Genomic DNA, 27506 nt, shown 5'->3' with positions numbered 1-27506 from the left:
CATCAATCAACAACCGGGGGCCTGTGCGCCACCATTTCATCACCTCTCGACTTGGAAAAGGATAATCCTCGAAGGATAAATACAGAGCGGACGCTTCCTTCCACCGGGCATTAGACATGCTTCGGCCACCCACTCCATTACTGGACAATCTCTTCTTTTGACGCTTTATACAGGGCGTATTGATCTTCTAGTTCTCTGCATTGTTGGTTACTACATTTCGGCCAAAGAGAAAAACAAAACAGTCAATCTTAACCCTCCTTTCTTTTTGCTCAAGACATTCTACCTCGGCAAACACAATCTATCAGCACATTGAAGATCTCGTTATAGAGGTTATCAGAAGCGTAGTTGTTGACATATTCGCCACATCTGGACTGGTACCCAGATCAGCAAGACCACAACTTCGGCCATGGATGCTAAACAAGACCCGTACACCTGGGAAGGTGCAACCGGATGGAGACGCTATCGTATGCTGAGACCAGGTCGTGGCATGTATCACGACGTCAAAAGACGACTGCCGTATTACTGGAGCGACATCAGAGATGCATTCACCTATAGAGCATTTGCCGCCACGGTCCGCATGTACTTTGTAAAGTGGGTGTCAAGCATCTATTATCGATTGACAGAGACTAACAAGAAGTTTGCAGTCTTTTGCCGGCTCTAGCATTCTTGTTGGATATGGAACGACACACAGATGGCTTTTTTGGTGTCAATGAGGCGCTCTTCTCTTCAGCCCTTGCAGCAATTGTCTTCAGTACTCTGGCTGCTCAACCATTGACCATCGTGGGAATTACCGGATTGATATCCCTCTTCAACTACACAATCTACGATATTGCTGTAAGGCAAGGCATTGGCAATCTATACCCAGAATTTCTGGCATGGGTTTCCATCTGGGCCGCTATCACGCATTGGATCACTTCTTTTGGAAACTTATGCGATTACATGCGGTTCATCACCGATTTCTCAAGCAATGCCTTCGGCATGTACGTTGGTATCATCTACATGAGTGAGTGGCACCATTATCCATCAGACACAACTGCCAGATGCTTACTCTCCTCTAGTCAAGGGTGTGCAGGAACTCATTGCACAGTTCAGCCAAAGCACACATGAGGCAGGCTTCTTGAGTATCGTCGTGGCATTATGCTACTGGGCTACGGTTTATGCTTTGGAGATGTTGCCTCACACGGTAGTGTTTACTCCAGTCACCCGCAAACTGCTCTCTGACTATGCATATCCTGTAAGTGGTTCCATCAACATGACCTTAATGGAGACTGACAGAAATGTTCAGATTGCCACCTTGTTCTGGACTGGATTTGTCCACATCCCAGGAACCATCAAGCAAGCAGACGTGCTCACGTTACCTCGTACCAGAGCATTCTACCCGACAGTAGACCGTAGCTGGTTGATTCATTTCTGGACTTTGCCCGTGAAATGGGTTTTTGTCGCCCTTCCGATCGGTATTCTCGTGACATTGTTGTTCTACTATGACCACGTAAGTTGAAGCACAGTGTATCATATATGAGACCAAGCTGACGATGTAAATAGAATGTCAGCAGTATTGGAGCTCAAGCAAGACAGTACCCCCTGAAGAAACCTGCTGGCTTCCATTGGGACTTTGCCCTCCTCGGAGCCACTTGCTTCATTGCTGGCATTATCGGCATTCCTCTTCCAAACGGTCTGGTGCCCCAGGCTCCTGTGCACACTGACTCGTTGACCGAGTACAAGGACAAACTTGTCATCAGCCACGAAACTGAAGATGAAAATGGCCAGCCTATGGAGCGTAGACGCAAAGTCTTCGAAGCCGAGAGCGTCGTCGAGCAGCGCATCAGCCATTTTCTCATGGGACTCGCCATTGTCGGCACAATGACTGGCCCACTACTCGTTGTATTGGGCACCATTCCTCGTTGTCTATTTTGTGGTGTCTTCTTCGTCGTCGGCTGGGGTTCCATTGAGGGCAACGGCATGACACAAAAGGTGATATTCTTGATCAAAGAGCGCCGCTTCATCGATCCTGCAGAACCACTCCTACAGGTTCCGAGAACGAAGATCATGCTCTTCCTACTTTTCCAGATCCTTGGTGTCGGATTCAGTGTCGCCATCTCGCAGACTATTGGCGCGATCGGCTTCCCTGTCATCATCATCTCACTTATCCCTCTCCGTTGGTCTGTCATGCCACATCTTTTCACACGCCAACAGTTGGAAGTCATGGATGCCTTGACTGCAGACTCGGACGTTGTGCTGTGCAGTTTGGGTGGAAAACCAATCATGCCAGAAGTCGCACTCGAGAGACGGAAGAAGGGCATCACTTCCGTTGAAGAGGGCGACAGTGGCAACATGAGTGACAAGGAGAAGGACAACTCGACGGGAGAGAACGAATCCGAGGAGATGAGAAGACGTTTAGATATGGAGCAATCGGGACGGACTACTGGGCCGTATCATTCGGGCAAGCATGACTAGGGAAGTAAAAGTAATTAATACAGTATATATATGTGTTGTAAATACATGGGTTCATAGATCATGACAACTTTGATAACACAACACCCAACACCCAACACCTGCAGTGGCTAATGTATGATTGCGCTCGTCAGTCTGTCAATACTTGACCTTGAAAGTTGTCAACACTGAGTAGCTGGTCCAACAAGGGCCATAAATTAACCTCTAGGCATATACTCAGAGTCATTATCGACTTCACGTTATACTTGGGAGGGCTAAAATATCGAGGATTGAGCTGATTGAAGAGCTTGATGGCGAGTCTTATCGATTCGAGGTGAACCGTAGAGGGCTTTGGACCTCATCGACTGATGAGAGTAATGTTTTCATAAGCGGCTGTCCTGGCCACCCTGACCAAGAAACTGCATCATGCGAAAATAGCGACGATCTTGTGCATTTGGTCCTTTCTCCAGCACACGATACTTGTCAATGGTCTCCTGATCGAAGTAGGGAGGCAGCTGTCTCGCGAGTGAGTGGAAAGTGTCAGATGCATACGCACTGTTACGCCACATGACCATATCGACAACCACATCCACGCTTACTTCTATCCCTCGTGGTTCCAGGACGTTTGCAAGTAGGTCTGGATCCCACTGGGCCAAGACCAGACGATCGACTTGTCCGACGAGAATTTTGAGGATTTGGAGCGAAGGCGTGCAGATTTGTCGATGATCAAAGAGGTCCATCATAGTGCTGAGAATCGCTTCGTCTCCGTACACGGGCGAGTTACCGGGGCAATCCTCCTCAGGAAAGTCGAAGCCGTCTAGGTTTATCCAAAGATTGATCAGCGTTCTGGGTAGCGTTGCTTTCAGGTCTCTCGTTGCGGTACGGTCGCCTAACAATACTTGCAACGGAACATGCAATGTGCTGAGCCTTGGAAAGTCATGAAAGGACATGTGGCCGATTGTATGCTCCCAGTACTCATTCCAAGATCCAGAAGCCCAATGGTATTTCTCTATATGCAGATGGAAGGTCTCGAGTGTTGTTTTGACAGGAAGGAGTGCTTGTGGAAGTGCTGACAGCCGCACGATAGCTTCTTCTGTTTCTGTTACCTCGCCATCTTTGACAGTGGTCCAGAGATCGTACTTCAGACTGCGTAATCTTGGACAAGTCTTGAGTACATGGGGCAAGTCGTGTTCGTCTAAGAAGGTAAAAGCGAGCTCGAGCGAGGTCAGATATATATTCACAGGCGGTGAAGTCATGTCTGGCCAAACAAACTTGCGACCCTCAAGTGGTTTCGGTATATTCAGCGAAAGACGGCGAACGTTTGGTAAGTGGAACAAGGTGAGAGATGAGAGACTCTCAGATCGTGCCTCGGGCGTTCGGCCTGGTCCCATGAAGACCTCGTCCTGAAAAGCACCAATCGAAGCCGTGGTGAATTGGGTGAGACTTTTCTGAGTGTAAGGTCCGAGAAACGAAAACAATTGTTGGAAGCCCGCGCCCATCTCGACCGCCTCGAGGTTTTTCAGGTTCACCAGCAAAAGAGCGGCAAATGCACTTGGAGAGCCTCTATCAAGCTCTCCGATCCACTTTGCCTCTGAGCATTTAGTCCGTACACTTTCTCGCAGTATGCATCGTATTTGATTACTGTCTTGGTTTGAGAGTCCAGTCTGTTGAGGCTCGGTCCACACCGATCGAGGTACCGCACCGACGAGACGAAGACAGCGTACGAGACCTGCGTGCTCAGGGGAAGATATCAGCGTTCTCACCAAGAGATACAGTGAAGGGTAAGTCCTGTTTTGACAAGAAACCGTTGTCAGACACGAGCACCACCCACGCTTCCCAAACGTTTCTTCTGGATGGTATTCTGGTTTGCATGGTGCTTGTTCTTCGCAAGAGCAAGGTCCGCCATGTCTCTTGCACCAGAGTCTACGACCCAGGGTTTCACGACAGAGATACTGTGTGCGACGCCACACGAGTTCTATGTTCCTGTACAGTATCGGCGTCACAGACATATACCAGGATTTCGAAACCAGTGAGAGTAGAGGCAGACTTTCCCTTGGAGTATAGCATAGTATTTGCTGGAACACCTCCTCAGGAACGGTCAGACGTCCGACGATGGGCATGCCCGGTCGACAGATGAGATGATTTCCCACGAAAGAAGAAGTTTGATCTCCTCAGATGGAAACCCAGGCATAACACACAAACATACCTCAACACGCTTGGGATGGTCGATATCACTGTGCGTGCCAGCGAGTCATAATTGATTGCACTGTGCGCACAGCGACAACTTTGGTTGCAGTAGATGGGTGGCCTGAGGATGGACCCAGATCTCTGGAGGAGGCAGTGCTGGTTGTTATGCACGAGATGTTGGCCAGATAGGACTCGTTAGACAAACTAGAATTCGGATGAATGTTCTTAATGAAAGATCAAAAAATGGCTTCTGCTGTCTGTTCAATTGCAAAAAGATCACGAAGCAAAACGTACAGCAGCAGGGATTCCCACGTGGTCACCCACCGTAGTACTAATCTGCCGTTCAACTGCTTATGTATGGCAGAGCGGACGGGATGCCCAGTTTTCAGCTGACTGTGGCCGTACGTGACAGAATCTTTGTTTGAAGGGTATATCACCCACCCTTACAAGCAAGTAGATGTAAGTGGGAGCGCAGGACATCGAGGTTCTAGCCCAGTGTCATCGCATGCTCGAGAAGTTTGGAACGCGTGGGCCATCGGTAAGCGTCCTGGCGTTGGAGTCGATTATGTCGGTGCTACGCTCCTTCTCGACGATCTTAAAGGTTGGGTCGATGGTGAGCAGAGAATGAAGAACGTATTCGCAATCGAGACGTCAAGCACGGAATGAACAAAGAAACAACCCCGGCCAACGCCAAGCCAACCTCCCCAACTTCACTCTGTATCTTCGAGCATCTGATCAGCCCTCTTTCTCGATCTACTCCAGAACAACAGTTCAAAGTTCCTATTAAAATCGCGACCAAAATGTCTGGAAAGTTTGAGCCGAAACAGAAGGTCGACCTTGACCCGCCAAAGGACGATCCGATTAGCTTGGATTACCTATCTAAGTGCGATGGTTGGTCGGACGTCATGGACACTCGGAAAACATCACTGACTTCTACAAAGGAACACATGAGGGATATCCAACATACGTGGCTATCAAGGTATCGCATCACGAACACAAGGTGATGATGTTGATTTCATCCAAAGCTCATATGTGACAGGGAACTGTTTTTGATGTGACGGGAAATAAAGCATATGAACCCGGTGCTTCATACTCTGGTAGTCTTTGAATTTGAAAGATAGAGATGACCATGAGCTGACTTCTCGTTGCAGTCTTCGCCGGCAAAGACGCATCCAGAGCTCTAGCACAATCTTCGTTGAAGAAGGAGGAATGCCGCCCTGAGTGGGAAGACCTCAAACCAGAGCACAAGAAGGTGCTTGATGATTGGTTCACCTTCTTCAGCAAGCGTTACAACATCAAGGGCAAGGTTGCCACTGGTAATTCGAACTTGTGATCTGCTGATGACAACCCAACATGATAGCCCATAACAATATACCCAAGACATCGATTCCTCCATCCTAAAAGGTGACCAAATCAATTGCCACAACATTGTTGATAAACCCTGGGCTCCTTTGGAAGAAATTGAAAATCAAGCCTCCCGATAAACCCGTAATACGTCCGCCTAAACCATCCTATCATTCGCAGAGTCAGCATGAAATCCGATTCACTCGGAGAGAAGCGATTGTCTTACCTTCAACACTGACGGCACCAGGCCGCAACCCGTCCGGAGCAGTTCGGGCAACTTCTTCTCATTCTGAGGTGTGTTCCGATGCGCCAGATTCTCTTGCATTCGGCGTATGCAGCCCATCTGCAAGCGTGATCCAGCTTCTTTGCATCATGGCCACAGCTGTAGTGGAGTGCATTCCAGGTACACATCTCGTGGATCCTTGCTCTTAGAAAGCTTCGATCGAGTGGTTGTAATTCGTCGAAAGAATCTGCTTCGCTTCTGGTGTTTGACGATATGTGGCGATTGTTTGTTTCTGATTCTGAGTTGTGGAAATGGTAGGGGGTGGACGAGGTCTTATACTCGAGAGACAGAAAGGAGTGGGAATATTTCTGGCAGACGACACCAATCTTATCGGTAATTCAAGTTCTACACCTCGCAGGTAACGTTACAAGCTGCTACAAGCCGGGACATTGACAACGAACAGTTCACGAGCAGATTTGATCATCGGCCATGCGGGTGTAACAATATATTGAAGAACCTTGCAATACAGCACAAGCGGTTGAAAAGACGTACAACGCATGACTTTTCCAATGCAGCCAGAGTTTCCAGACTTCAAGCTCGAATACCATTCGCGCTCTACAACGTCAGGATCTGTAATCCTTGAACCAAACGCCTGAACCACGAGACCTTTTCCTATCGACCAACCGGGTTCTTTCCCTATTCACCTTTTGCGCCTTGTTTTCCCAGAACCAATAAATAAACAGTGTCCGTGGGGACTTCCTTATCTCAAACTGGTTGGACCGGTCGCTCAGCGGCCGTGACCGAAAGTTCGCTGTCTAGCATAGTATGCGCAGTTGCGACAGTACTCTGTAGGGTTGGACCACTCTCTCTTGACGGACCAAGCACCAAAGCATTGATGGTTGGGATCGTTGCGAGCGAAGTGGCAGTGCTTGATGAGACGACGAACGGCATGACCGCAGCCGTAGTGGATGTTCTCGTACTGGCACATGGCTTTGCTTCCGACTGCAGATTTGCATTCAGTATATTGAAGAGAATTGGGAGCAATATATAGGTATTGCAGCTTACCTGAAATCGAAGTGTAGAGAGGTAGTACCGGTCGAGGGACGGAAATGCTGTGGACTTGCGGGAGTGTCGTGAGTACCGGGAGAAGTCGTGGATTACTGAGCTCGAAGCATGTAACAGCGGGATGTCAAGCAGGGTATAAGCAGAGAGATGATTATCTGGCAGTTCAATGGAGAGTAAATGTGGTCGGATTGATCCGGCCACCAGGGAGCACTCTTCACATGGTATATATATACAGACAAGTCTTCTGCATTCCTCAAGACATGAGGCTCTGATCTGTTTACTCAACCACACGCTTCTTCTTGCTCGATTGTGAATACTCATGACGCGCATGTGAGAGACCTGTCATTGCAAAAAGTGACGGACGGGGACCTGTGCACAAGACAGATGGTCATGCACGTAATGGCAATGACTTGCAGCGACGAAGAGGTTGGAAGGGAGCATGCCGATGGTGTTGACAGACAGCAGCCGGTAAGGCTATCGACATTGTATGCAGGGTCGCCGGGCTACGACAGAAAGGAAAATCTCCGAAGAGTGACAAGTCCAATGGATGGAGCTTCTGATAAGGAACCTATGCTCCTGAACACAAGGAACCAAAATGTTTGCTTGGAAAATAAGAAAATGTGGACCCCTGGTGGAAAGATCGTTCCTGCTTCCCGTGCGCTGTATACACTTCCTAATTGGGAAGAGATCACATTTATGCTCGATCTGTCCACTACCAATCCGACATCGGTGCAAGGGCGACTCTCACATTTTCCACACGCGCATGCCGCACGACATGTCAGATGGTTGGAAGAAAAAGGTTCGAGGCTTCGAGAACACAAAGACCCGTGACGATGGGTGACTACCGAGCGGCAGTGACAACCCGGTGGTGACACCGAGGCATAGTCGGGTCCACAACAAAACCAGGTTCTCTTTTTGCACATCGCCGTGCTTGTGAACCTGGTTGAATAAGATCTGAGCTCTCTCCAGACAAGCACTCAACAATATGGATGCTTGCAGCTTGTTGAAGCTTTCTGGCGACACGAGCTCGAAACATTTTCTGTGTGATGGACGAAGAGTATTTGCGAATAGGTATGCTCTGCAAAAGACTTCGAAGAATATGGCGCCACTGTAACGAAGCAGAAAGTGGACGAAGAATGCTCGCTTTGATTATGAAGAAGGAGAATATACGAAATAATAGCCCATTGGCTCTTGATGGCATCGACTCAATGAACGCCTATGCAGTCCTGTCCCACTGCTGTTTCCTCCTATCAACTGAATGCACTTCAACACCGCGTATGACAGCCTACTCCTTTGACCGAGCGCTCAGCATAGACCCGATAGACAAAGACTCGCGAGTCGCACAGATTCATGCCGTGTGGACGGGTAAACATCGATATCCTTAGGCACCCTGCTTGCGAGCACGACGAGCCATACGCTTCTTCTGAATGATTTGCTGACGCTTGGCCAACTTTTCATCGGCAGGAGCCTTCTTGTTCTTCTCCTCATCAACAGGAGCCTCATCCTTTCCATCTCGCTTGCGCTTGCGGTCGAACTTGCCTCCTTTGCCGCGGTCACCCGCTCCAAACTTGGTGTCACGACCCGAAGACGGTCTCTTGCCGTCGGCAGTGGGTGCGGTGGCCGCGAAAGAGCGCTCGCGAGACTTTTCTTCAATCTCCTTTCTACGCTTGACGACCTGGGCGTTCTCGATGGCGAACTCAACGATCAGGCGCTTCTTGCGTTCGGCAAGCATTTCTTGCGACATCTTGCCCTTGCCCTTCTGTTCTTGTGCTTGGTATCCGATGGCGTGACCGTTCAACCAACGCAGACCCATCAGGGCCGAACGATGTGTGTAATACTCGATGAAACCGTATCCACGACTACGGCCTGCACCACTCTTCTCGTCCACTTTGGCGCCCTCGCGACCTTCGAAGACGATCTTTGCTTGCTTGACAATACCCTTGGCGCGCTTCTTGCGGTCGGCCTCGGCCTTTGCATCCTCCTCGCCACCTCTGCTGAGCTCCTCTCTGTTGAGGCGTCCGCGCTTGCCCTCCTTGACATCGGTGGCGAAACCAACGACGGCCTCTCTGGCAAGTTGCTTGAGGTCCTTTGATGTGATGGATCTAGGGATGTTACGGACCGAAAGACGTGTCAGACTCAAATGCAGAGAAGGATTACTCTCAATCAGAGTCTTTCTCTGCTTGGCACTGGCTTCTCTCATGGTTCTCTCAGACGGAGGAAGTTGCTCGTAAAGAGGTGAGTTTGAGGGGATGGTTCCCTCAGAAAGCAAGTATAGGCGTCTTCTGTCAGTGTCACGCTTGAAACGGTTGGCGGCACCCTCCTCGGTGAGACGATTGGCTTCGTTCTTGTTGACAGCACGGGAAACCTGCAGGACACGTCCATCCAGAGTGAACTTTCCAGTGGGGTCGGCGTCTTCGTTTTGCAGGACTGAGTGGGTCATTTGGATGGAGCCATCCTTGGCTTTGGGGTCGTTCAAACGGGGAGGCTGGTGTCTGGGGGCGTTCTTGAGAACGTTGTCGGCATCATCCAGTTCGTAGAAGCAGACAAACCCGGTACCTCTGGGGCGCTCGGTTTCTTGATCAACAACAATTCTTGCGTAGCGGACTGAGCCAAATTGGGTGAAGTGATCCTCGAGATCCTCGTCTGTGCATGAGAAGGGCAAGTTGCGGATGAACAGGGTCGAAGAGTTGTCCTCTGTTCTCGGCTTCATGTCCTCGTCTTCATCGTCCATGTCATCCATGTCCACGTCCTCGTCGTCCTCATCAGAGCCCGACTCGTCATCGTCCTCGTCCATGATATGTTCGCTGGCGCCGTCAACGGCGTCTTCATCTGTGGCATCTCCATTGGCAGTTTCCTTCTCTTTGGTCTCCTCCTGGGGAGTGTTGTCCCAGGTCTCCTTGTCAACAGCCCAATCAACTGCCAATTGTCTTCCGTCAATCTCCTTTCCGTTCACACCCTCGATAGCCTTCTCAGCATTGGGTCTGCCACGCATGATGACGAAACCGAAACCACGGAGGAGGCCAGTCTTGCCCTTGGGAAGGACAGTGTGCTTGACCTTTCCGTAGCTTTGGAACAGCTTGGCCAGTTGGTCCGGGTACTTGATACTCCAGGGAAGGTTGCGAACAATGAGTCTCGGGACTTGAGCGGCAGCGCGCTCCTTGGCTTGAGATTCCTTGAACTTCTCGCCAGCCGAGGGAACAGCAGCGGCGCCCTTCTCACGGTGTCTGGGCTCGGCGACCTCGCAGCGCAACTTCTTGCCATCAACAGCGAATCCATTGAATTCTTCCTTTGCCTTTTGGCAGTCCTCGGCGTCGGCGAAGGTGACGAAACCATAACCCTTGCACTTCTTTGATTCCTTGTCGGTGACGGCGACGGCGTGCTTGATGGGGAACGAAGCGGAAAAGATCTCGGTCAAAGACTCGGAGGTTGCAGAGTCGGGCAGCGAGCGGACGAACAAAGAGCGGCGCTGGGCGGCGGCTTCGAGCTCGCTTTCCTTGGATGCGTCCTTGGTGACAGCATTGCTCTCGACGGCTGCCTCGGTTGCGTTTTCAACAGCGGCCTTGACTTCTGCGGCGTCCAGAGACAAACGTTGCTTCTTGCGTGGGGGTGTCATGATTGTCTATGTTGTTGTATGGAATAGTTATTTCAGATTTCAAAAAAAAAGTGCAGCAGCAGCAAACAGGGCCCAACTGAGACTTTCTTTCCGAGGCAAGTCTGTGCTGCTTTCCACTCCCGCCTCCACACCGCCTTCTGCCATTCGACCCATCACCCCAATCTACAGATTGCAATCTTCCAAGTTTATGAATTCTCAAAGAGCAACATGTCGAAGGAACATCTTCAATCCAGCTGTAAATGATATAATAGGTGTTATGGTCAAGCCACCTCAACTTTGGTAGAACTCGATAGCTACGTCAATCTGGACGCGAGTACCTTCCCCTTTGAGCATGTCCAGCCGAAACTGCTTGCGATAGCCGAACATTAATCGACCTCTGTCACCACTTTGTATGGCTATCTAACTTGTGCTACTAAGTCTTTATATATTCCCTCGTGCGAGCCAAAGGTCTGGTTCTACCACCCATTGTTGCCTCTTTCTCCACAATGCTTTCCACACTCTCAATCTTACTACTTGCTTCGGCTGCTGCTGGACGGGACATTGCTTTCCCACCTGTGGCAGCATATCAATCTCCCATGATGCACAGCTTTGGGCATGAAGAGATTGATATCACTGGAGCCAAGTTCGCAGGACTCACGACGTTTGCGAATCTGCCTTACGTGCATTGTCTCGACAAGGATGGCTTCGAGAAATATGACATTGCCATCCTGGGAGCTCCATTCGACACTGGTGTGACTGCGAGACCGGGTGCCCGATTCGGACCAAATGGCATCAGAACAGGATCTCGTCGCATTCATCCGGACTCGGCATGGAGCATCTACAGTGGAAACAATCTATTCAAGGAATGGGCCACCATTGTCGACTGTGGGGATGCTCCCCTGACCGTGCTGGACAACACTGTGGCTTTGAAGCAGCTCGACACAGCCCACAGAATCATCTCGAGCCGACCAACCAACTCGACGGACTACACTGTACCGAGAATTGTAACCCTTGGCGGCGACCATACAACGACTCTATCTGCTTTGAGGTCTACGATCAAGCATTGGGGCCCAGTAAGTGTCATCCACTTCGACAGCCACATCGACACATGGGATCCCGAAGTGCTCGGAGGAGGCGTCTCGCACTATGCGGGCGTCAACCATGGCACTTTTCTGCACATTGCACACGAAGAAGGCCTGGTCAGAAACACCTCAATCCATGCAGGAATCAGAGCGCCAGTCATGAACAAGAAGCATGATGTAAGGAACGACCGACGCTGCGGGTTTGAGATGATCAAGGCCAGGGATATCGATAGACTCACACCCCAAGGAGTCATTGACAAGCTGAAGCGCCGCGTCGCTGGGACGAAGGTTTACATATCTGTTGACATTGATGTTCTTGACCCTGCATTCGCGCCAGCAACGGGCACAGCAGAAGTCGGAGGTTGGACTACGAGAGAACTTCTCACAATCCTTGATGGATTATCAAGTCTGCATGTCGTTGGAGGCGATGTTGTCGAAGTGGCACCCATCTATGATAATCCTGGAGAGCCGACCACTTTGGCAGCATCGGAGGTCGTCATGTCTTTGCTGCAGTTGATGGTGGACAATCCAGTTAGAGCGGATTCAGGCCCGTTGTGAATTGTACGGTAACCAAGCAGATAATCGGCCATCGTGCTCGGGTGTTTACGCTCAGAGAACCATCACTAAAACCCAACTGATTGAATTTTGCCGCGAGTCGTTGTGTCCTGATGTCATGTTCTCAACCTCTATTTTGCAGAGCTGTCTGGCTGGAATGTCCCTTCCAGATACTATGCTGAACGTCACTAGCAAGAATGTGATTTAGAAAACAGGCCGTTGGATACTAGTAAAAGAAGCTTTCGATTTGTGCTTGAGGGTGATGGTCTTCGATATCTTGAAATATCAGATCAACGTTGTAAAATGACCGTGCTTGTTCCATTGTGTTCGCTATGTATATCAAGATCGCAAAAGTGAAGCAGGGGTATACGATGTGTAAGCTTTAAGGCTTCTTGCCAGTCAACAAAGCCTCGGCTTCCTTGTCCCTGACATTGGTGCTTCCAGATCTTTCGCTGGCCTGGAGCTCTTTCGGAGCATCAGCGGACTCGGCCGTCACGCTCTTACGAGCAGCTTCTTTCAGGCGGGCAGTGTCAGACTCTCTGGTATCCTTGGTCTTGGTCTCCTTCTCGTCATCGCTGTCACCCAGACTAAAGGGGTCGTTCTCTTCGGACTCAGGATTGGGAGCAATCGAAGTCAAAGGCTGCCACTTGGCTGACTTGGAGGCACCACTAGGAGAGGGTTGACGTTGGTTCCTTCGGTCTATGGCGTCAACCTCGTCTACCGGACCGGATTGAGGTGGGGCGACATTGGCCTTGAAAAGGTCAGGGTTGGCGAGAGGGCGATTGCGCGAGGACGAAGCACGCGAAGGAGCCTCATCGTCGCGAAGTTCTAGAGCAGTAAAATCGTCGTCCAAGACGCGGTTGTCCAAGTCGTAGCGATCCTTGTCTGTGCTCTTTCTGCTCACATCGGCCGATCTGCGGATACCATAGAGCTGCTCGGACTGCGAGGGACCATAGTTCTGCCTGCGAGGTGGGCTATCCTGCCTGGTCGGACCGGCATACGGGTCGTCGTTGTCCTCTCCGTCCAGCTTCTTTCTGAAGTCAGTGATCCATCTGTTGACCTTTGTTTGCGTCTCCAAGAAGCCCTTGCGCACGTTCTCTTTGATCTGGGGTAGGTCATCTTCGAGAAAGTCAGCTATGTTCATCAGACATGGTTCTCGGCAGTGGTCTGAATCATACCATCAAAGAAGCTGTACTCTCGGTCATCCTCAGCAAGGCCTGGACGCTGCTGCTGTCTAGGGCGGTTGGGCAGAGGCGGGCCGCGATCATCCTCGTCTCTCATAGCACGCTGAGGACGAGATTCAGACTGGAAGTGTTGAGCGAGCTGACGAGCGTATTGCTCGTCGGCATCAAGCTGTCGCTGAGCCTGAGTAGGTCTCGGGGGACGCGGTGGGGGAGCCTCCTCGGGTTTGAAGTCTGGGTCGGACATGGCTGGCGAACAGTCAGAGTAGGTTCGTAAGCAGGGTTCAAAGGGAGAGCTTGCCTAGAAGAGCGTTGAAAGCAGGTTCGACATTGCCACCGCTTGCTATCAAGACGGCGCGGATGACCTTGGCGTCGATTGTGGGAAAGGCCTCCTTGAGGGTCTTCTCGTTCTGAGATTGGGGACTCAGAGGGCGGGCGGGCTTTGATGGAGCATCTTCGTCCTCGACCTCAACGAAGCTGACCTGCTTGGGCGTAGGGCTTTTGATGGGTCGGCTCTCGTCGTGGTCATCGTCGAAATCGAGCTCGCGAGCCGTGGTCGGTGATTCGGCGCCGGCTTTCTGTTTCCCAGTCGTGTCAGCCTATATCGGATGGCTTGATGCATGTTACCTACAGGCTTCTCTGAATGTGAGCCGTCAGACATGTTGGCGTGTTCACTGTGTTTGATGTGTATTGCAAGTGTCGAGATGGGCTCCAGCCTGCTGTTGTGGAGGGGGAGCTCGTTGGACCCTGTTTCAAATCACCCACAATTTTACGATGTCATTGAATCATTCGCTGCCCATCCGTCATCAACATCAATAATTCCCGTCACAAGCCATGATTGTCTGATCAAATACACGACATCATGGGCGACTTTGATCTGTCCAGGGAATTCATTCCCGCCCTTCACAAACCTTCCTCCTTGCTGCCCATCGCCCGTCATCGCAAAAGCCTTCTTTACCTGGTAGAGACATATCCTGTGGTCATTGTCGTTGGCCAGACTGGATCCGGTAAAACAACTCAGATTCCTCAGTTTTTGCATGAGGCAGGATGGTGCGGAAACGGCAAAATGATTGCTGTCACTCAGGTGGGTGAGTACATGTATTTTGCTATTATCCTCCATGACACATACTCACAGGAAAATTAGCCCCGTAGGGTTGCTGCAACTACTGTGGCCGCAAGAGTCGCCGAAGAGATGAGATGCAATCTTGGCCAAGAGGTATCAATCGTCTCTCTTATTTGTGCTGACTAGAGACTGACCACTCTTTACAGGTTGGATACTCGATTCGGTTTGAGGATGTGACCTCAGCGGCCACAAAAATCAAGTTCCTGACAGATGGTCTCTTACTAAGAGAGGCTCTTGTAGACCCTCTACTATCGCGCTATTCTGTCATCATGGTGGACGAAGCCCATGAGCGTTCCCTCAGCTCGGACATCCTACTCGGCGTCTTGAAAAAGATCAGGAAACGCCGACCAGACTTGAGAATAGTTGTCAGTAGTGCAACCCTGCAAGCCGAAGATTTCCTGGACTTTTTCGTTCGCGACGAAAGTGTCCCAGAGGATGCAGCCAAGACTGATGAACCTGGTGGTGATATTGGTCGCATCGTCAACCTTGAAGGCCGCATGTTCCCCGTTGACATCCATTATCTGACCGCTCCTGCTGAGGACTATGTGGAACGCGCCGTACAGACTGTATTCGACATCCACACACAAGAGGGTGAAGGAGACATACTGATCTTCCTTACTGGTCGCGAGGAGATCGACACATGCATGTCCATGATCGCTGACCGCATCCCTTCACTACCGAAGGGATCACAGGCGCTTCAGCCGCTACCGCTGTACGCCGGTCTGTCGACCGAACAGCAAATGTATGTTTTTGAGCCCGCGGCAGAAGAAACTAGAAAGGTTATCGTCGCTACAAATATCGCAGAAGCTTCAGTCACCATATCTGGAATCGTCTTCGTCATCGACTCTGGTTTTGTCAAGCTAAGAGCTTTCAACCCTCAAACTGGCATCGAGACTCTAACAGCGACTGCGGTGTCCAAAGCCGCAGCGACTCAGAGAGCTGGTCGAGCTGGTCGTACAAAACCTGGAAAATGCTATCGCCTGTACACGGAGGCTGCATACAACTCTCTGGAAGATGCTTCTGTACCCGAGATCCAAAGAAGCAATCTTGCGCCTGTCATCTTGCAACTGAAATGCTTGGGTATTGACAACATCGTCCGCTTCGATTATTTAACGCCACCGCCATCCGAACTTGTTGTCAGAGCTCTGGAAATGCTATACTCTCTTGGATCGTTGGATGACTACGCAAGACTGACAAAACCACTGGGCACTCGTATGGCAGAGCTGGCTGTGGAACCCATGATGGCAAAGGTTCTACTTTCGGCACCAGACTTTGGCTGTCTCAGTGAGATGTTGACAATCGCTGCTATGACGACTTTGCAGGGTGCAGTGTGGTTCACACACGATGGCGAGAAGAAAGCAATGGAGTCCTCAAGGTGGAAATTCGCTGTTGCAGAAGGCGATCATCTGACAATGCTCAACGTGTATCAGGCCTTTGTCACAAAAGGTAAAAAGGAAGCATCATGGTGTCGCAACCACCATCTCAACTTCAAGAGTATGACAAAAGCTGTCAGCGTCAGAAACCAGCTCAAGCGATACATGGAACGATTCGGCGTCAACGTGGATGAGAGCTTGAGCTCGAAAAGCGTATTGACGGTAGGAGGACCAGATAAAGCAGAGCAGATTCGACGATGCTTGACATCAGGTTACTTTGTGCATGCTGCAAGAATGCAGGCGGACGGAACGTTTCAGACAGTTGATGGTAGTATGACACTCCATGCCCATCCTAGCTCTTTGATGTTTGTAAGTGCCAGAGTCATGAATTGCGCCTTTGGTCCACCACATTGCTAACCTATTCGACAGAACCGCAAGGCAGATTGGGTCATCTTCCACGAAGTGATGCAAACAGGAGACAAGACATTCATCAGAGACATTACGAAGATTGAAAAAGATTGGCTCACAGAGTATGCGCCGATGTATTACCAGATACGCAAGTAGCAGATTGAATTGCGGAGCAACACTTAGCGTCGTGTATTATACCCTCTTCAAACTGCCTCCTGTTGTCCTGGGTCCAAGTGATTACATGCCATTTCCACCTCCTCCAGCACCTCCCAGACGACTGCCCACCTCACCTCTAACTCCAGAGACCATCTTGTGGTCGCTCGGATTTGCGGCAGCCTCATACATGAAGTTTATAGGCTCACGGTTGAGAGCCATCCACTCGCCCTTGAAGCCCAGATATGATATACGCGTCTCGTCCTCATCGCCTCTTCCCCAATTATCCTCGAAGAACAGGTCGAGTGAGCGGACAGTGTTGAACAGGGCACGTTTGACAGGGACTTCTTGGATATCGTTGGTCTGCGACAGCGACAGCGTCTGTGTAGGTTGAACCTCTGAAGCGGTTCCGAAATCGAGGTCGTCGCGGTTGATGAAGAGCTTAAGCGTGAGCGGCGCGGAGTCGGTCTGCGATGTGCGAATTATGACTGAATGAAGACGGATCTGGGCAGTGAATCTTGTTCGATATATCGTCAATGTTTGTCTCACAAAGAGTTGGCGACGGGTGTGGCATACGGGATGTGCATCAATAGTTGTTCATCGGCATCGCTGCAGAGCTCGGGCTCGGGATTCAGTCGCTCGTCCCAAGTCTTTTTGCAGATTTTGCTTCCGGAGCCTGAGGAGCTTTCGTTCAATGTGTTGATGGCGTCGAAGTCGATCTGTTTGTAGAGGCTGTTCTGCAGGGCTGGTGTGACGTCGTCTGAGTGGTCGTGGGCGCCGTGTGAATGGCCGTGTCCGTGGCCGTGGCCTTCATGTTCGTCGTGGCAGTGTGACATGGTGCTTGTGTTGTTTTGATGCACTGGGGGTGGATTGCTTCACATGTTCGCGGTTGGAGTTGGCTCCAAGTTTCAAAGTCGGAGCTCGCCCATTCATGTCATTGGTATGCACGTCCGTGCGTCATAGCCAACAAGGTGATTACAAGATCAAGAGAGTCATGCATGAAGGAAAAAACAGACTATTGGGTATTGAACATATGTAAAACCAACAAAACCACCGTTATGCAATCATTGCGTGTCTCATGCCTCATGTCTTATGCAAGTATAGGCTCGGCGCCATTCTCCGTCTCTCGCTCTCTTGCTCGCCTTGCCGCTCTTTCTTTCGTCGTCTCTTTGGGCGCGTCCGTGGGAGCATTCGGCATGGGTGCAATAACACCCTCTTCTGCTGCACTCGGCATCCTCTGCTTGTTTGCTTCTGCTGCCAGGGCCTCGAGCTCGTCTTCGACCTCGTCCTCCTCTTGGTTAGTCATTCTCGTGCCGAGCATGTCATTGATCTCCTGTCAAGCGGTCAGCCCATATGCACGGCTGATGAGAAAGAAGCGACTTGCGTTCTGGTATGCCTGTGCCTCTTCGTTCTCGCCCAAGATGAGCTCGACACGTTCGAGACCTCCCATCTCCTTGTGGATCTCTTTCAGAACCTTTGTACCTTGCTGCAAGCCAAAGACGACATCTTTCTGAACTAGGGCGAATTCGACGTCACTGGTGAGAGTCTCGAGTTGGGCCAATTGCTGGTCTGTCTTTGCGAGCAACGACTCCTGGTACTTCTTCTTCCTCAAGGCCAGGAGAGCGCGTTTCTTGTCGCCATTCCGCAAGCACTCCTTGGCTATCTCTTTCTCTCTGTTGGTAATGATGGTAATGCGCTTCTGGTACTGGTGTAGCTTATCGCGTTGGTTCTTCATGTCAAGGATAGCCCTTGGGCGGGGTCAGAAGAGCAGTCGGGCGTAGGCAGGGACATGGTGGCTAACCTATCCTGGGCGGATATCTTGGGCGTACTCGATGAATTCCCCATGGTTCGAGAGAGATGCGTGTTTCGACGGAGGCTGCTCCCAACCGAGTAAACAGGCGTGTGCCCCTCGAAGCGCCTCTGTTTGGCATGTGAATGTTGATGTCATTCGGACAATCTTCGGTCCAAAGAGGCTCTTTCTCGATGGGAAAATCATCTGGCTGGCTGGCCCAAGGTCGGTCTACCGTAGCGTGCCGCGTGCGATGCTGCCTGATTGATGAAAGAGAAAACATAACAATTACCTAAGAAACCATCTCAAGTGACAGCGCACGAGTAGAATATAGCTCTAGTGATGCACAGTTTTGGACTCGGATGTCAGCATTTCCACTGAGACCCCGAAAACACTTGGGTGCTTCGACGATCCGCAGCCCCACATCTGAGCTGCTTCCTGAAAAAAGTTCCGTCAACGAGAGCAACCACCCAAACTGTCGCAGTCGCTCCAATCCTCGCCAGCCAACCATGCCTGGACGGCCGTCCTCTCGCCTTCGCCAAGGCCTCGACAACGAAGTCTATCAGGCTGTGACTCACTTGCTGCAAGATTCCACAAACAGACCAGACGTGCGCAGTCTATATCAAGCCATCCAGCGCTCCAACTCGAGTCTGAAACGCAAGCCGAAGCGAGCCCTCGAAGACAGTCTCGAGCGCATTCTGGACACCTTGGAAGACGACGCTCAGGAAGACGAAGAGGCCGAAGCCGACAGACTCGCAATCAAAGAAGAGGAACCAAACATCATGAATAAGAGCATTACTGGTTCGTGGAAGATTGCCCCGGTCACTGCTCCGGGCACCCCTGCTGCCAACGGCACTACCACTACAGAGATCAAAAGAAGGGAAGCAAATGGGGAACCCGTCAAGAAGCGTATCAAGCGTGAAAAGAACGACGAAATCGACCGCTCTCCACCCACTGGCATCGCTCTCGAGGACTTGGGTGGTGTCAACGATGTCAAGCGTCAGCTCATGAACCTCCTAACTCTCCCTCTTCTCCGCCCTCAACGCTATGCCGATCTCAACGTCCCTCTTCCTCGTGGTATTCTTCTTCACGGCCCTCCTGGATGTGGTAAATCCATGCTGGCAAGAGCAAGTGCTGCAAAACTCGGCGTTCCATTCATCGAGATTGCCGGTCCGTCCGTCGTCTCAGGCATGTCAGGAGAGTCCGAAAAGCAAATCCGCGATCGCTTTGACGAGGCTCGCAAACACGCTCCCTGCCTCATCTTCATCGACGAGATCGACGTTATCGCCCCAAAGCGTGAAAGCTCGCAGAGTCAGATGGAGAAGCGTATTGTTGCCCAACTCTTGATCAGTATGGACAGCTTGGCTCTCGACAACAAGGAAAACAACGGCAAGCCCGTGATTGTGCTTGCAGCAACCAACAGACCCGATACTATCGATTCTGCTCTACGACGAGGTGGTCGCTTCGATACTGAAATCAACATGGGTGTGCCTAACGAGCCTATGAGAGAGAAGATCTTGCGCACTCAGACGAGAAATACACCTATCTCTGACGACGTTGACTTTCCTAGACTCGCAAAAATGACGCCTGGTTTCGTGGGTGCCGATCTGAGGGATCTGGTGGGTAAAGCCGCTACTTGGGCCATGGACCGATACCAAGACGCCTTGATTAGACAGGTGGAAGCAATTGACGAAGACATGGAGCTCGATGATAATCAGGAGCCTAACGTCGATGAACTCTGGGACCGCCTGGTCATTCGCGCGAGAAATACCGAGATGGAAGAGCCCGAGGGCTTTGAAAAGACCATCATTCCCATGGAAGCGTTCCTGACCGTACTACCTACCATCACCCCCTCTTCCAAGCGTGAAGGTTTCGCGACGATACCGGACACTACATGGGAAGATATTGGTGCGCTCACAAGTGTTAGAGAGGAGCTTCAAACGGCCATCGTAGAGCCTATCAAATCTCCAGATTTGTATGCTGCTGTCGGTATCTCAGCACCTACTGGTGTATTGCTCTGGGGTCCTCCTGGTTGTGGTAAGACATTGCTTGCCAAGGCAGTCGCAGCCGAGTCTAAGGCCAATTTCATAAGCGTCAAGGGACCGGAGCTGCTCAACAAGGTAAGACCGCTTCCTACACCTGAGTCAATAAGTATCCTGTCGCAAGGCACAAATTATTCGTGGCGAAGGCTTTGTCCAGTGAGAGCTGTCGATTGCTCTTGGATCTGCCTGCTCTCAGTGGACCTCTCTTTGATGCGAGCCAGTTTCTGCCTTGCGACAGGAGATTTATTGGCAGTATTCGACTGGGAATTCGATATCTTCACATTCACGCGTTATTTGATTTCGTCAGCTGACTGTTATATATAGTACGTCGGAGAATCAGAGCGTGCAGTGCGTACGCTCTTCAACCGTGCTCGCTCCTCTGCACCTTGCGTCATCTTCTTCGATGAACTTGACGCGCTTGTGCCACGCCGTGATGACTCGCTGTCAGAAGCTTCTGCACGTGTCGTCAACACCCTGCTTACAGAGCTGGACGGCCTGTCTCACCGTGCTGGTATCTACGTTATTGCAGCTACCAACAGGCCCGACATCATCGACGAGGCCATGATGCGCCCTGGTCGTCTCGAAACCAAGATCTACGTCGGTCTTCCTGGCACGGAAGAGCGCGTGGAGATCCTGAAGGCACTGATCCAATCCAGAGCCAAGGATGGCAGAGCTGGTGTCTGGCCCGCAGGTATCGAAGAAATTGCTCGCAACGAGAAGTGCAATGGTTACTCTGGTGCCGATCTCGAGTCACTGCTGCGTCAAGCTGGCCAGCACTGCCTGAAGCGCAAGGACAACAAGGTTGCCTTGGTTGACTTCGAGTACGCTATCAGTGTCGTGCATAAGAGTGTCGGAAGCATCGAGAAGTACGAGAAGCTGAAGAAGAAGTTCGCTAGTGGCTTCTAGGACTGTATGATGTACTCGAGTAGTTGATTTTACGTATACCCCAGTAGTGCTTTGAGATTTCTCACTTCAATGATAGAATGCTTACCTTTTCGATAGCAATTGCAGCATCGCGCGTCTACAGCTGTATCGTTCCTTACAATACTCCATTTGAGGGCTTTGAACATTCTGACTGAGGCATACTCCGTATTAACAGGTGGCTCTTGGCGCTGAATCCTTCGCCATGGATTTTCCTCGTTCCTTCCTTAATGAAAGATCGACGCGCATATTGGCTTCTAGGCCGGTGCCAGCCAATTGTTCCGTGTATCTCTCTCCACTCTGGATTGTTTTGATCTCAAATCGTGCCGCTACTGCACACAGACGCACCCGTGCTGTGAATTGGAGCAGTCTAATTATGGCTTCAAGATTTGCTGTTGGAGCTTTGGAGCTTCCTCTCTCCCCTTTTTCGTCCCAGTGCGCTCTCCACTCTCTGATTGTGGCAGCCTAAACCAAGTGCAGTGCGACAGGAAATACGGAGGCTTGATACATCACCCAATCCCTCGGTTGCAGGATGCTGTCGTCGATGTCGTCGCCCCGAGGTCATGCGACCGTACGATGGCAGTACATTTCGAGTGGATACAGCACGTACTGGTATGTGAAATCTGTGCTTCGCTGGATGTCCGTCGTCGCCGGTCTCGCCGCCTTGATCATCATCGGCGTCTTGTGCGGTAGTCATGCAGCTGCTTCGGGCACTTCATTGCTTGACATTGATCCAATACTATTGATCGTTGCCGTAAGATAATAGCCTCAAACTATCCGGTCTCAACCAATTTGCTTACTGTTCTGATAGCCACTATTATCATTTATCACCAGTGTCTTTGCAACCACGCTATTGTTCAGACAACGAAGGAACAGTCTAATCAATCCTGGCTGGTTACTGGCTGGAGACCTCTTCAATGCTTTGTTCCTCTTAGTGATCCTAGCTTTGAACAGGTCGGGCGATTCTTACTACTGGTCATATTCTGACTTCAGTGGCTCCGGCATTGCAGCACTGATGGATGCTCCGTGGGGACTCAATCTTGCACTCGCCATCTTGCACGGCATTCTGTTTTTGCTTGACACATGGGAGGTCAACATATACCGAAGAATGATGAGGGAACAGTGTGAGGATGCCGACGTAGAGGACCTAGAAACCGGACCCTCTGCTTCCAAATCTGGCTTCGTTGAGCCCCATGCTGTGTCTGAAGATATCGAGCTACAGTCGACTACTTCAGCACATTCTCCGAGAGACGAATTACCGCCCTCGACTCCCCCAGTCCAAAGCCCGGATGCAATGGTTGGAGTCCCAGGCACATTGCGGGTCGAATTACCCGACGGACGCATCCTGGAGTTGCCTGAAGGATGCCGTGTAGAGCTGCCTGCTGAGCACCGAGTCGAGATGCCCAACAATTCTTTGAGGATCAACACACGGCCGTTTGAGCTGGATGCGACATCAACGGCGTCGACTCAGTGGTATAACAGTCCATCTATCGCTCCGTCGTACAAGACGCGAGACTGGAATGCTAGTTAGGTCTAATTAACGGACACTATGCTTCGATCTCAAATTATGAATACTCCTGAGAACGCTCGCCTTACGCTTGTGTCGATATCTTCCCGGTTCTGATAGATTTTGTGAGGTATGATATCGTCCATGTCAATGAGTGACCCTGGCCGTGTGGTTTTCACCATAGCCGTGAAATGGTTTGAACGTCAGCAAGTTCAAATAAACAAACTGGACTCGACCGAGCACATTGATGCGTCATCATAACGACGTGATATTCAGAATAGTGCCTGCGTGATGCAGATAAACGAGAGCATCGTTGGTGCCGGGAATCCATCGACAGCTCAATGTCTGCAAGTCAAACTCCAAGCAGAATTGCCTCTGTGTGCGATCTTACATTGGTATCCAAAATCCTTCTGAGCCTACATAATACCAGTGTACGCTTATTACCAACGTTAATGGACTTCAAAGCTCGCGTAAGAGACTTTACGTCGTCACAAACACATATGTGACGTGTGCTGACAGGGCAACCCTGATCGTGTGGTTTGCGACAACCGATCAGACCCAAAAGATCAACGTGTTGAACAGCGTGTTACTTGGAGCAGCTGTGTCATGCAGGAACACCACACAATTCAAGCTATTAATAGAGCACGAACAAAGAAGTGCGGGAGAGGAAAGGATCAGGAAATAGTTTTGACATTAGAAAAAGAGAAAAATAGACACAAGAAAGATATCTAATGGTTAGATGGCAGGTACCACGGACCCTTCTTGTCCCTGAAGACCTCTTGCTCTGTTCCTCCACAGACATCTTCATATCTCCACCAGAATCTGGTTTCGTTTCTGGCACCGCCCTTCCAGTCCTCTGCGCTCCACCATTGGCGGCGAGATGCAGCATCGTAGCCGGAGATGGCAACAGGACCAATGGGCGATTGGACGTGCACGTCGAACATCTTGCGACCGTACTTCTGGTACCAAATGTTGGACCACCATGATTCGCGCAGGGAGTCGGTCTTGTAGTTGTTGATGTCGTGCTGAATGATGGCTGGGGTGACTCCGGTCCAGACGTTGGTGAGGAGAGAGACATTGGTCCAGGGTGTAGAGCGAGAAGGAAGGGTCTCGTGACTGTAGGTCCAGAAGGGAGGCAGAGATGCACCAACGTCGGGGCCAATGTTGCTGATGCGGCTATCACTGATGCCGTGCTTCGCATTGGCTGCGTGTACCGAAGCCGAATCGCCAAACTTGACCCATTCCATGTCTCCGTCAGCATGGGCGGCTTCAAATGCAAGTCCGCTGGCATAGTCAAGACCAATTCCGAATTCTCGTGAGAGGTCAGTTTCCTTCAGCTGCTGTGCCTGTCTATCTGCTACAGCGCTCGGGCTCTCCCAGAAAGAGGATAGCCATGCGGAGAGGCCTTGGAAAGCTGAACCAGGCTTCGCCTTGTGCGATTCTCTGGCCATCTCTTGCTCTGCAAAGATCTGTCCAAGCACCTTGCCACCCTCTTGAAGGTGCTCATCACCCATAGCGCGCTTCGCAGCTTCGGCGTAGAGCTTGCGCATGGCTCCTAGAGGGCCAATTGCAAAGCCAGGGCTGATGTAACGTGGGCGGTGCTTCGTGAAGCGATCTTGCTTCTCGCCAGCTTCAACATCGGTCAAGGGTCCGTAGATATCCTTGGGAAGAGATGACTCAGGAACGACAGAGCAGGCAGGATCCTCTGCATTCCATGGTGAGCAGTCCCGCTGAGCACCGAAGATGATGGTCTGGTGAATCTTCAAGGTATCGGCCATGATTCCGAGTTCCTTTCTGATACGTGCATCTGCATTTCTGTTTGATTCGAAATAACGGTCAAGCAGTGTCTGAGGGCGCAATTGAAACCAAGTGTTCAAACCATCAGCAATGACAACCAGATCCTCATCACGGGTTGCGGAAATATTCCTGAGATGCTTGTCGATGCCAAGAATACTGGTCTTTTGTGAAATGCGCTCGGCCAAGTCCAGAGTGGAGTCGGTGTTCTCGTGTTTGTTCTTGCCCTCGAATCCTATCAACATGGGTTCAGGATAATTTAGGATGGCACCGCTAAGAATAATTTTGCAGAAGTTGGCGTCAGCTTGCCTCGCCGGATAGACCATCCGGAGATAAGCTGGAGGCAATGTCTCTTTGAGTGAGACTGCAGGTTTGGTAGATTTACGCCCCTATCTTGTTAGATTGTCGTGACCGAAGGGAAAGGATTCGAAGTCAGTCACATACCGAAGTCAGAAATAGAAAGATCGTCAGCAAGAACGCAAGAGTTATGATCACCGGTTTGGCATGTCGTGAAGATCGCTTGTTGGTGTGTTCCTTCTCGAATCCATCCTCGAGGTCAACACGCTCGTAATCCGGACCATTGCCTTGCCACAGGCTTCGCTTGAGCTTACTCATGACACCTTGTGAAGACATGTTGATCCACTCGGTTGGAAGAAGGCCTGCAAGATGCAAAAGAAAAGACCAGCCACAGCGGAGAAAAAGAACGAAACTCCCAAAGAGAAGACGGAAAAATCACAGAGCCCCTGGGGGCAGTTTTAATGTACAGAAGAGCAAGAGCACTCGCGAATTCCAGCGCGCGCGCGCATGTGGGAGACTGACTCCCTAAGTAGATCGTGTAGAGTGCTAGCAACGGCGCCCGGGCGAGCCACGCAGCCCACGCTCCTGCGAGTGTGAGCCGCTGCGTCTGTGCCAAAAAATGAAATATCAAGGTGCCTGTCCACGAGCCTGCCCACTGGTTGGGAGCCCCTTAAAAAAAGGTTCTCGCCATGTTCGCTAAAATTGCGAGACCCCGTTTCCCCCGATTATGCATGATTACAAGTCTATGCCTGTATCCAAGCTGAAAAGCCACTTTTTTGATAGGAAGGCCGTTCCGCAGCCCCAATAGTGGCGGGATTCAGATAGACATCGGAAGAGGGGCCATCCATGTCCGCAAAAAATATGGCCGTCTCGTACGTAAAGCTTAAACTAGGTCTGCGACCTCGAATTCTATGTAATGGGATGAAAAAGTGGTATTAAATTTTATGAAAAACAATATGACAAGACAGAAGCCCTTCAAGGGTGACGGTGAGGTCCCTTCTTCTTGATTGTTTTCCGAGGGAAGATCTGGTCCTCATAGGTCTTGCAAAGACTGGTCCATGAGTGCCATCCGCCATTGTCAGCCCACGCTCCTCCTTTTCCTGCCTCTGGGTCCTCAGACTCGATCTTGTACCACATCTTGCCTGCAATAGGCTCTTCGCTGATGGGTCGATCCGGCATCTTCAAGCTGGCCTTGCGGAGCTCCTCGCCATCTTCATAGAACCATAGCTTGTCCCACCACAACTCGCGCAACGCCTTCTCGCCGGTGAAATGCAGAGTCACAGGAGCCAAGTCGGTGACAGTGTTGACACAAAGGCTGACATCCTCCCACGACTTTGGGTATTCCACTGATGCGTTAGAGATGGATGTTGGTGGAGACGCCTCGAACGCAGCAAATGGTGTCAGCGACTTTGATATGTCTTCAGCCACCTTGAACCCGTATCTTTCTTGAGTCACATCGCCGTTCTCGTCTTCTTTGGTAGCCCAAGAGTCGCTGGGGCGGATCCAAGCCAGGAACTGTTTGTAAAAAGCCAGAGTTTGGAACATGGCCGAGAAGTAGTCGATGCCAATGTGGTACTCGGTTCTCTGACCAACGTCGAATTCGGGAATCTGGCGTGGAGGATCTTCTTCGACATGGAACTCTTCTCTGTATCTCTCCTTGCTCTGGTTTTCGAGCAGTTCACCGTCCAGAGACAAGCGTGCATATTCTTGGTCGCCAAAGACATTGGCAAAGTAGAATTGATCGGAATCGGTCGTGTGGTTGTAGTGAATCAGGTCAAGAGTAGCCTGGAAGACGTCAATCATGTCTTGGATGGGACCCATGATGGTTCCCGAGTTCAGCCATCTGGGTTCGTTGTGTGTCTCGCGCTCATCATTCTCTTCTGGGCCGAAAGCAGTCGGAGAAAGGCCGGTGTGAGGTACGGCCCAGCAGGCCGGGCGGCTGAAGTCGATGGGCCAACAAATCTTATCGGGACCGAAGATGACAGTGGTACGGTGATCGCCCCTGTCAAAAGCATCCTGACCATACGCTTGGATGGTCCTCTGATCGAGGTTGGCATTCATCTCGAAGTATCGCTTGAGCAAGACATCTGGTCGCAACTGGAACCAGACGTCGTATCCGTCCAAGATGAGGACCAAGTCATCCTCCTTGCTAATGGGCTTCAGCCTCTTGAGATAAGCCAGAAGAGTCTCGACCTTGGCAAGATGTTGCTTGTAGGGGTTGGCTTCTTCATGTGCGCCCCAGTTGATCAAGACGGGAGTGGGATAGTCGAGAATGGTGGAAGAGAGGAGCAGCTTGCAGAAGTCTCTGTTGCTACTCGTCGCCGGGATGAGGTAGTGGAGACCAGCCTTGCCGCTGCTGCTTGACGATTTCGAGGACGTGGAGGATGTAGAGGATGCAGGTTTCTGGTTGCATGGTTAGCAGACGAAAGTAGGCTGAGGT

The 27506-nt window shown here is 50.9% G+C and overlaps 15 protein-coding genes across 15 annotated transcripts; 7 read left to right on the top strand and 8 right to left on the bottom strand.

The window, feature by feature from the left end:
* The first annotated feature begins 93 nt into the window (after positions 1-93).
* Positions 94-2543, top strand: M438DRAFT_299449 (uncharacterized protein). Its single transcript, XM_029902022.1, has 5 exons — positions 94-591; positions 645-1003; positions 1059-1234; positions 1286-1489; positions 1543-2543. The coding sequence occupies exons 1-5, from the start codon at positions 407-409 to the stop codon at positions 2452-2454; spliced, it is 1836 nt and encodes a 611-aa protein (XP_029759315.1). The 5' UTR covers positions 94-406; the 3' UTR covers positions 2455-2543.
* Positions 2544-2703: 160 nt separating this feature from the next.
* M438DRAFT_406724 (uncharacterized protein) lies at positions 2704-4791 on the bottom strand. The gene has a single exon (XM_029909865.1). It carries the CDS (start codon positions 4548-4550, stop codon positions 2814-2816), a length of 1737 nt encoding a protein of 578 aa, XP_029759314.1. The 5' UTR covers positions 4551-4791; the 3' UTR covers positions 2704-2813.
* On the top strand, positions 4694-5102 carry M438DRAFT_42049 (uncharacterized protein). Its single transcript, XM_029910090.1, has one exon. It carries the CDS (start codon positions 4837-4839, stop codon positions 5008-5010), a length of 174 nt encoding a protein of 57 aa, XP_029759313.1. The 5' UTR covers positions 4694-4836; the 3' UTR covers positions 5011-5102.
* Positions 5103-5366: 264 nt separating this feature from the next.
* M438DRAFT_398110 (cytochrome b5) lies at positions 5367-6296 on the top strand. Its single transcript, XM_029909337.1, has 4 exons — positions 5367-5508; positions 5559-5596; positions 5657-5714; positions 5769-6296. The coding sequence occupies exons 1-4, from the start codon at positions 5418-5420 to the stop codon at positions 5948-5950; spliced, it is 369 nt and encodes a 122-aa protein (XP_029759312.1). The 5' UTR covers positions 5367-5417; the 3' UTR covers positions 5951-6296.
* Positions 6297-6971: 675 nt separating this feature from the next.
* On the bottom strand, positions 6972-7172 carry M438DRAFT_276551 (uncharacterized protein; the record flags this gene model as incomplete). Its single annotated transcript, XM_029900862.1, has 1 exon — positions 6972-7172. One exon carries the CDS (start codon positions 7170-7172, stop codon positions 6972-6974), a length of 201 nt encoding a protein of 66 aa, XP_029759311.1.
* Positions 7173-8630: 1458 nt separating this feature from the next.
* M438DRAFT_375584 (RNA-binding domain-containing protein) lies at positions 8631-10862 on the bottom strand (the record flags this gene model as incomplete). The annotated part of the gene is made up of 2 exons (XM_029908589.1): positions 8631-10726; positions 10838-10862. 2 exons carry the CDS (start codon positions 10860-10862, stop codon positions 8631-8633), a joined length of 2121 nt encoding a protein of 706 aa, XP_029759310.1.
* Positions 10863-11270: 408 nt separating this feature from the next.
* M438DRAFT_346765 (Arginase/deacetylase) lies at positions 11271-12580 on the top strand. The gene has a single exon (XM_029905761.1). The coding sequence runs from the start codon at positions 11348-11350 to the stop codon at positions 12479-12481; it is 1134 nt and encodes a 377-aa protein (XP_029759309.1). The 5' UTR covers positions 11271-11347; the 3' UTR covers positions 12482-12580.
* Positions 12581-12686: 106 nt separating this feature from the next.
* Positions 12687-14396, bottom strand: M438DRAFT_41913 (uncharacterized protein). Its single transcript, XM_029910089.1, has 4 exons — positions 14291-14396; positions 13961-14237; positions 13657-13908; positions 12687-13597 (listed from the first exon to the last, which is right to left on the bottom strand). Exons 1-4 carry the CDS (start codon positions 14318-14320, stop codon positions 12861-12863), a joined length of 1296 nt encoding a protein of 431 aa, XP_029759308.1. The 5' UTR covers positions 14321-14396; the 3' UTR covers positions 12687-12860.
* Positions 14397-14521: 125 nt separating this feature from the next.
* On the top strand, positions 14522-16719 carry M438DRAFT_356516 (ATP dependent RNA helicase; the record flags this gene model as incomplete). The annotated part of the gene is made up of 4 exons (XM_029907106.1): positions 14522-14743; positions 14804-14875; positions 14929-16524; positions 16585-16719. 4 exons carry the CDS (start codon positions 14522-14524, stop codon positions 16717-16719), a joined length of 2025 nt encoding a protein of 674 aa, XP_029759307.1.
* Positions 16402-17580, bottom strand: M438DRAFT_346761 (DUF1000-domain-containing protein). The gene is made up of 3 exons (XM_029905760.1): positions 17293-17580; positions 16585-17233; positions 16402-16524 (listed from the first exon to the last, which is right to left on the bottom strand). The coding sequence occupies exons 1-2, from the start codon at positions 17550-17552 to the stop codon at positions 16801-16803; spliced, it is 693 nt and encodes a 230-aa protein (XP_029759306.1). The 5' UTR covers positions 17553-17580; the 3' UTR covers positions 16402-16524; positions 16585-16800.
* A 135-nt stretch (positions 17581-17715) lies between these two features.
* On the bottom strand, positions 17716-18606 carry M438DRAFT_346760 (charged multivesicular body protein-like protein 6). The gene is made up of 3 exons (XM_029905759.1): positions 18518-18606; positions 18101-18464; positions 17716-18049 (listed from the first exon to the last, which is right to left on the bottom strand). Exons 1-3 carry the CDS (start codon positions 18559-18561, stop codon positions 17807-17809), a joined length of 651 nt encoding a protein of 216 aa, XP_029759305.1. The 5' UTR covers positions 18562-18606; the 3' UTR covers positions 17716-17806.
* A 30-nt stretch (positions 18607-18636) lies between these two features.
* Positions 18637-21570, top strand: M438DRAFT_346758 (AAA-domain-containing protein). Its single transcript, XM_029905758.1, has 2 exons — positions 18637-20625; positions 20872-21570. Exons 1-2 carry the CDS (start codon positions 18868-18870, stop codon positions 21451-21453), a joined length of 2340 nt encoding a protein of 779 aa, XP_029759304.1. The 5' UTR covers positions 18637-18867; the 3' UTR covers positions 21454-21570.
* A 94-nt stretch (positions 21571-21664) lies between these two features.
* On the top strand, positions 21665-23084 carry M438DRAFT_406716 (uncharacterized protein). The gene is made up of 2 exons (XM_029909864.1): positions 21665-22222; positions 22280-23084. Exons 1-2 carry the CDS (start codon positions 22001-22003, stop codon positions 22997-22999), a joined length of 942 nt encoding a protein of 313 aa, XP_029759303.1. The 5' UTR covers positions 21665-22000; the 3' UTR covers positions 23000-23084.
* A 619-nt stretch (positions 23085-23703) lies between these two features.
* M438DRAFT_276528 (uncharacterized protein) lies at positions 23704-24222 on the bottom strand (the record flags this gene model as incomplete). Its single annotated transcript, XM_029900861.1, has 1 exon — positions 23704-24222. One exon carries the CDS (start codon positions 24220-24222, stop codon positions 23704-23706), a length of 519 nt encoding a protein of 172 aa, XP_029759302.1.
* Positions 24223-24555: 333 nt separating this feature from the next.
* Positions 24556-27415, bottom strand: M438DRAFT_241598 (uncharacterized protein; the record flags this gene model as incomplete). The annotated part of the gene is made up of 5 exons (XM_029899546.1): positions 24556-25158; positions 25390-25512; positions 25585-25721; positions 25839-25967; positions 26053-27415. Coding segments are annotated over 5 exons (2355 nt in total), but the record flags the coding sequence as incomplete, so codon positions are not given.
* Between the last annotated feature and the right edge of the window lie 91 nt (positions 27416-27506).

This window comes from Aureobasidium pullulans, assembly GCF_000721785.1.
Source record: "Aureobasidium pullulans EXF-150 unplaced genomic scaffold scaffold_12, whole genome shotgun sequence".
NCBI classification, from domain to species: Eukaryota; Fungi; Ascomycota; class Dothideomycetes; order Dothideales; family Saccotheciaceae; genus Aureobasidium; species Aureobasidium pullulans.
Note: the sequence above shows the minus strand (reverse complement) of the source record. Positions and strands in the feature narration are given on the sequence as shown.

Bases quoted from the DNA above. Each gene is read 5' to 3' on its own strand.
- M438DRAFT_398110 (XM_029909337.1), top strand. From the start codon at position 5,418: ATGTCTGGAAAGTTTGAGCCGAAACAGAAGGTCGACCTTGACCCGCCA. The intron at 5,509-5,558 runs GTTGGTCGGACG...ACTTCTACAAAG, and splicing joins TTACCTATCTAAGTGCGATG to GAACACATGAGGGATATCCA. The intron at 5,597-5,656 runs GTATCGCATCAC...CATATGTGACAG, and splicing joins CAACATACGTGGCTATCAAG to GGAACTGTTTTTGATGTGAC.
- M438DRAFT_299449 (XM_029902022.1), top strand. From the start codon at position 407: ATGGATGCTAAACAAGACCCGTACACCTGGGAAGGTGCAACCGGATGG. The intron at 592-644 runs GTGGGTGTCAAG...AGAAGTTTGCAG, and splicing joins GTCCGCATGTACTTTGTAAA to TCTTTTGCCGGCTCTAGCAT. The intron at 1,004-1,058 runs GTGAGTGGCACC...ACTCTCCTCTAG, and splicing joins CGTTGGTATCATCTACATGA to TCAAGGGTGTGCAGGAACTC.
- M438DRAFT_406716 (XM_029909864.1), top strand. From the start codon at position 22,001: ATGCTGTCGTCGATGTCGTCGCCCCGAGGTCATGCGACCGTACGATGG. The intron at 22,223-22,279 runs GTAAGATAATAG...CTGTTCTGATAG, and splicing joins CAATACTATTGATCGTTGCC to CCACTATTATCATTTATCAC.
- M438DRAFT_346765 (XM_029905761.1), top strand. From the start codon at position 11,348: ATGCTTTCCACACTCTCAATCTTACTACTTGCTTCGGCTGCTGCTGGA.
- M438DRAFT_406724 (XM_029909865.1), bottom strand. From the start codon at position 4,550: ATGCCCATCGTCGGACGTCTGACCGTTCCTGAGGAGGTGTTCCAGCAA.
- M438DRAFT_346758 (XM_029905758.1), top strand. From the start codon at position 18,868: ATGTCAGCATTTCCACTGAGACCCCGAAAACACTTGGGTGCTTCGACG. The intron at 20,626-20,871 runs GTAAGACCGCTT...TGTTATATATAG, and splicing joins GACCGGAGCTGCTCAACAAG to TACGTCGGAGAATCAGAGCG.
- M438DRAFT_42049 (XM_029910090.1), top strand. From the start codon at position 4,837: ATGTTCTTAATGAAAGATCAAAAAATGGCTTCTGCTGTCTGTTCAATT.
- M438DRAFT_346760 (XM_029905759.1), bottom strand. From the start codon at position 18,561: ATGGGGAATTCATCGAGTACGCCCAAGATATCCGCCCAGGATAG. The intron at 18,465-18,517 runs GTTAGCCACCAT...ACCCCGCCCAAG, and splicing joins AAGATATCCGCCCAGGATAG to GGCTATCCTTGACATGAAGA. The intron at 18,050-18,100 runs GCAAGTCGCTTC...ACCGCTTGACAG, and splicing joins AGGCACAGGCATACCAGAAC to GAGATCAATGACATGCTCGG.
- M438DRAFT_346761 (XM_029905760.1), bottom strand. From the start codon at position 17,552: ATGTCACACTGCCACGACGAACATGAAGGCCACGGCCACGGACACGGC. The intron at 17,234-17,292 runs GTATGCCACACC...ATATCGAACAAG, and splicing joins CAACTATTGATGCACATCCC to ATTCACTGCCCAGATCCGTC.
- M438DRAFT_41913 (XM_029910089.1), bottom strand. From the start codon at position 14,320: ATGTCTGACGGCTCACATTCAGAGAAGCCT. The intron at 14,238-14,290 runs GTAGGTAACATG...ACTGGGAAACAG, and splicing joins GCTCACATTCAGAGAAGCCT to AAAGCCGGCGCCGAATCACC. The intron at 13,909-13,960 runs GCAAGCTCTCCC...ACTGTTCGCCAG, and splicing joins TGCTTTCAACGCTCTTCTAG to CCATGTCCGACCCAGACTTC.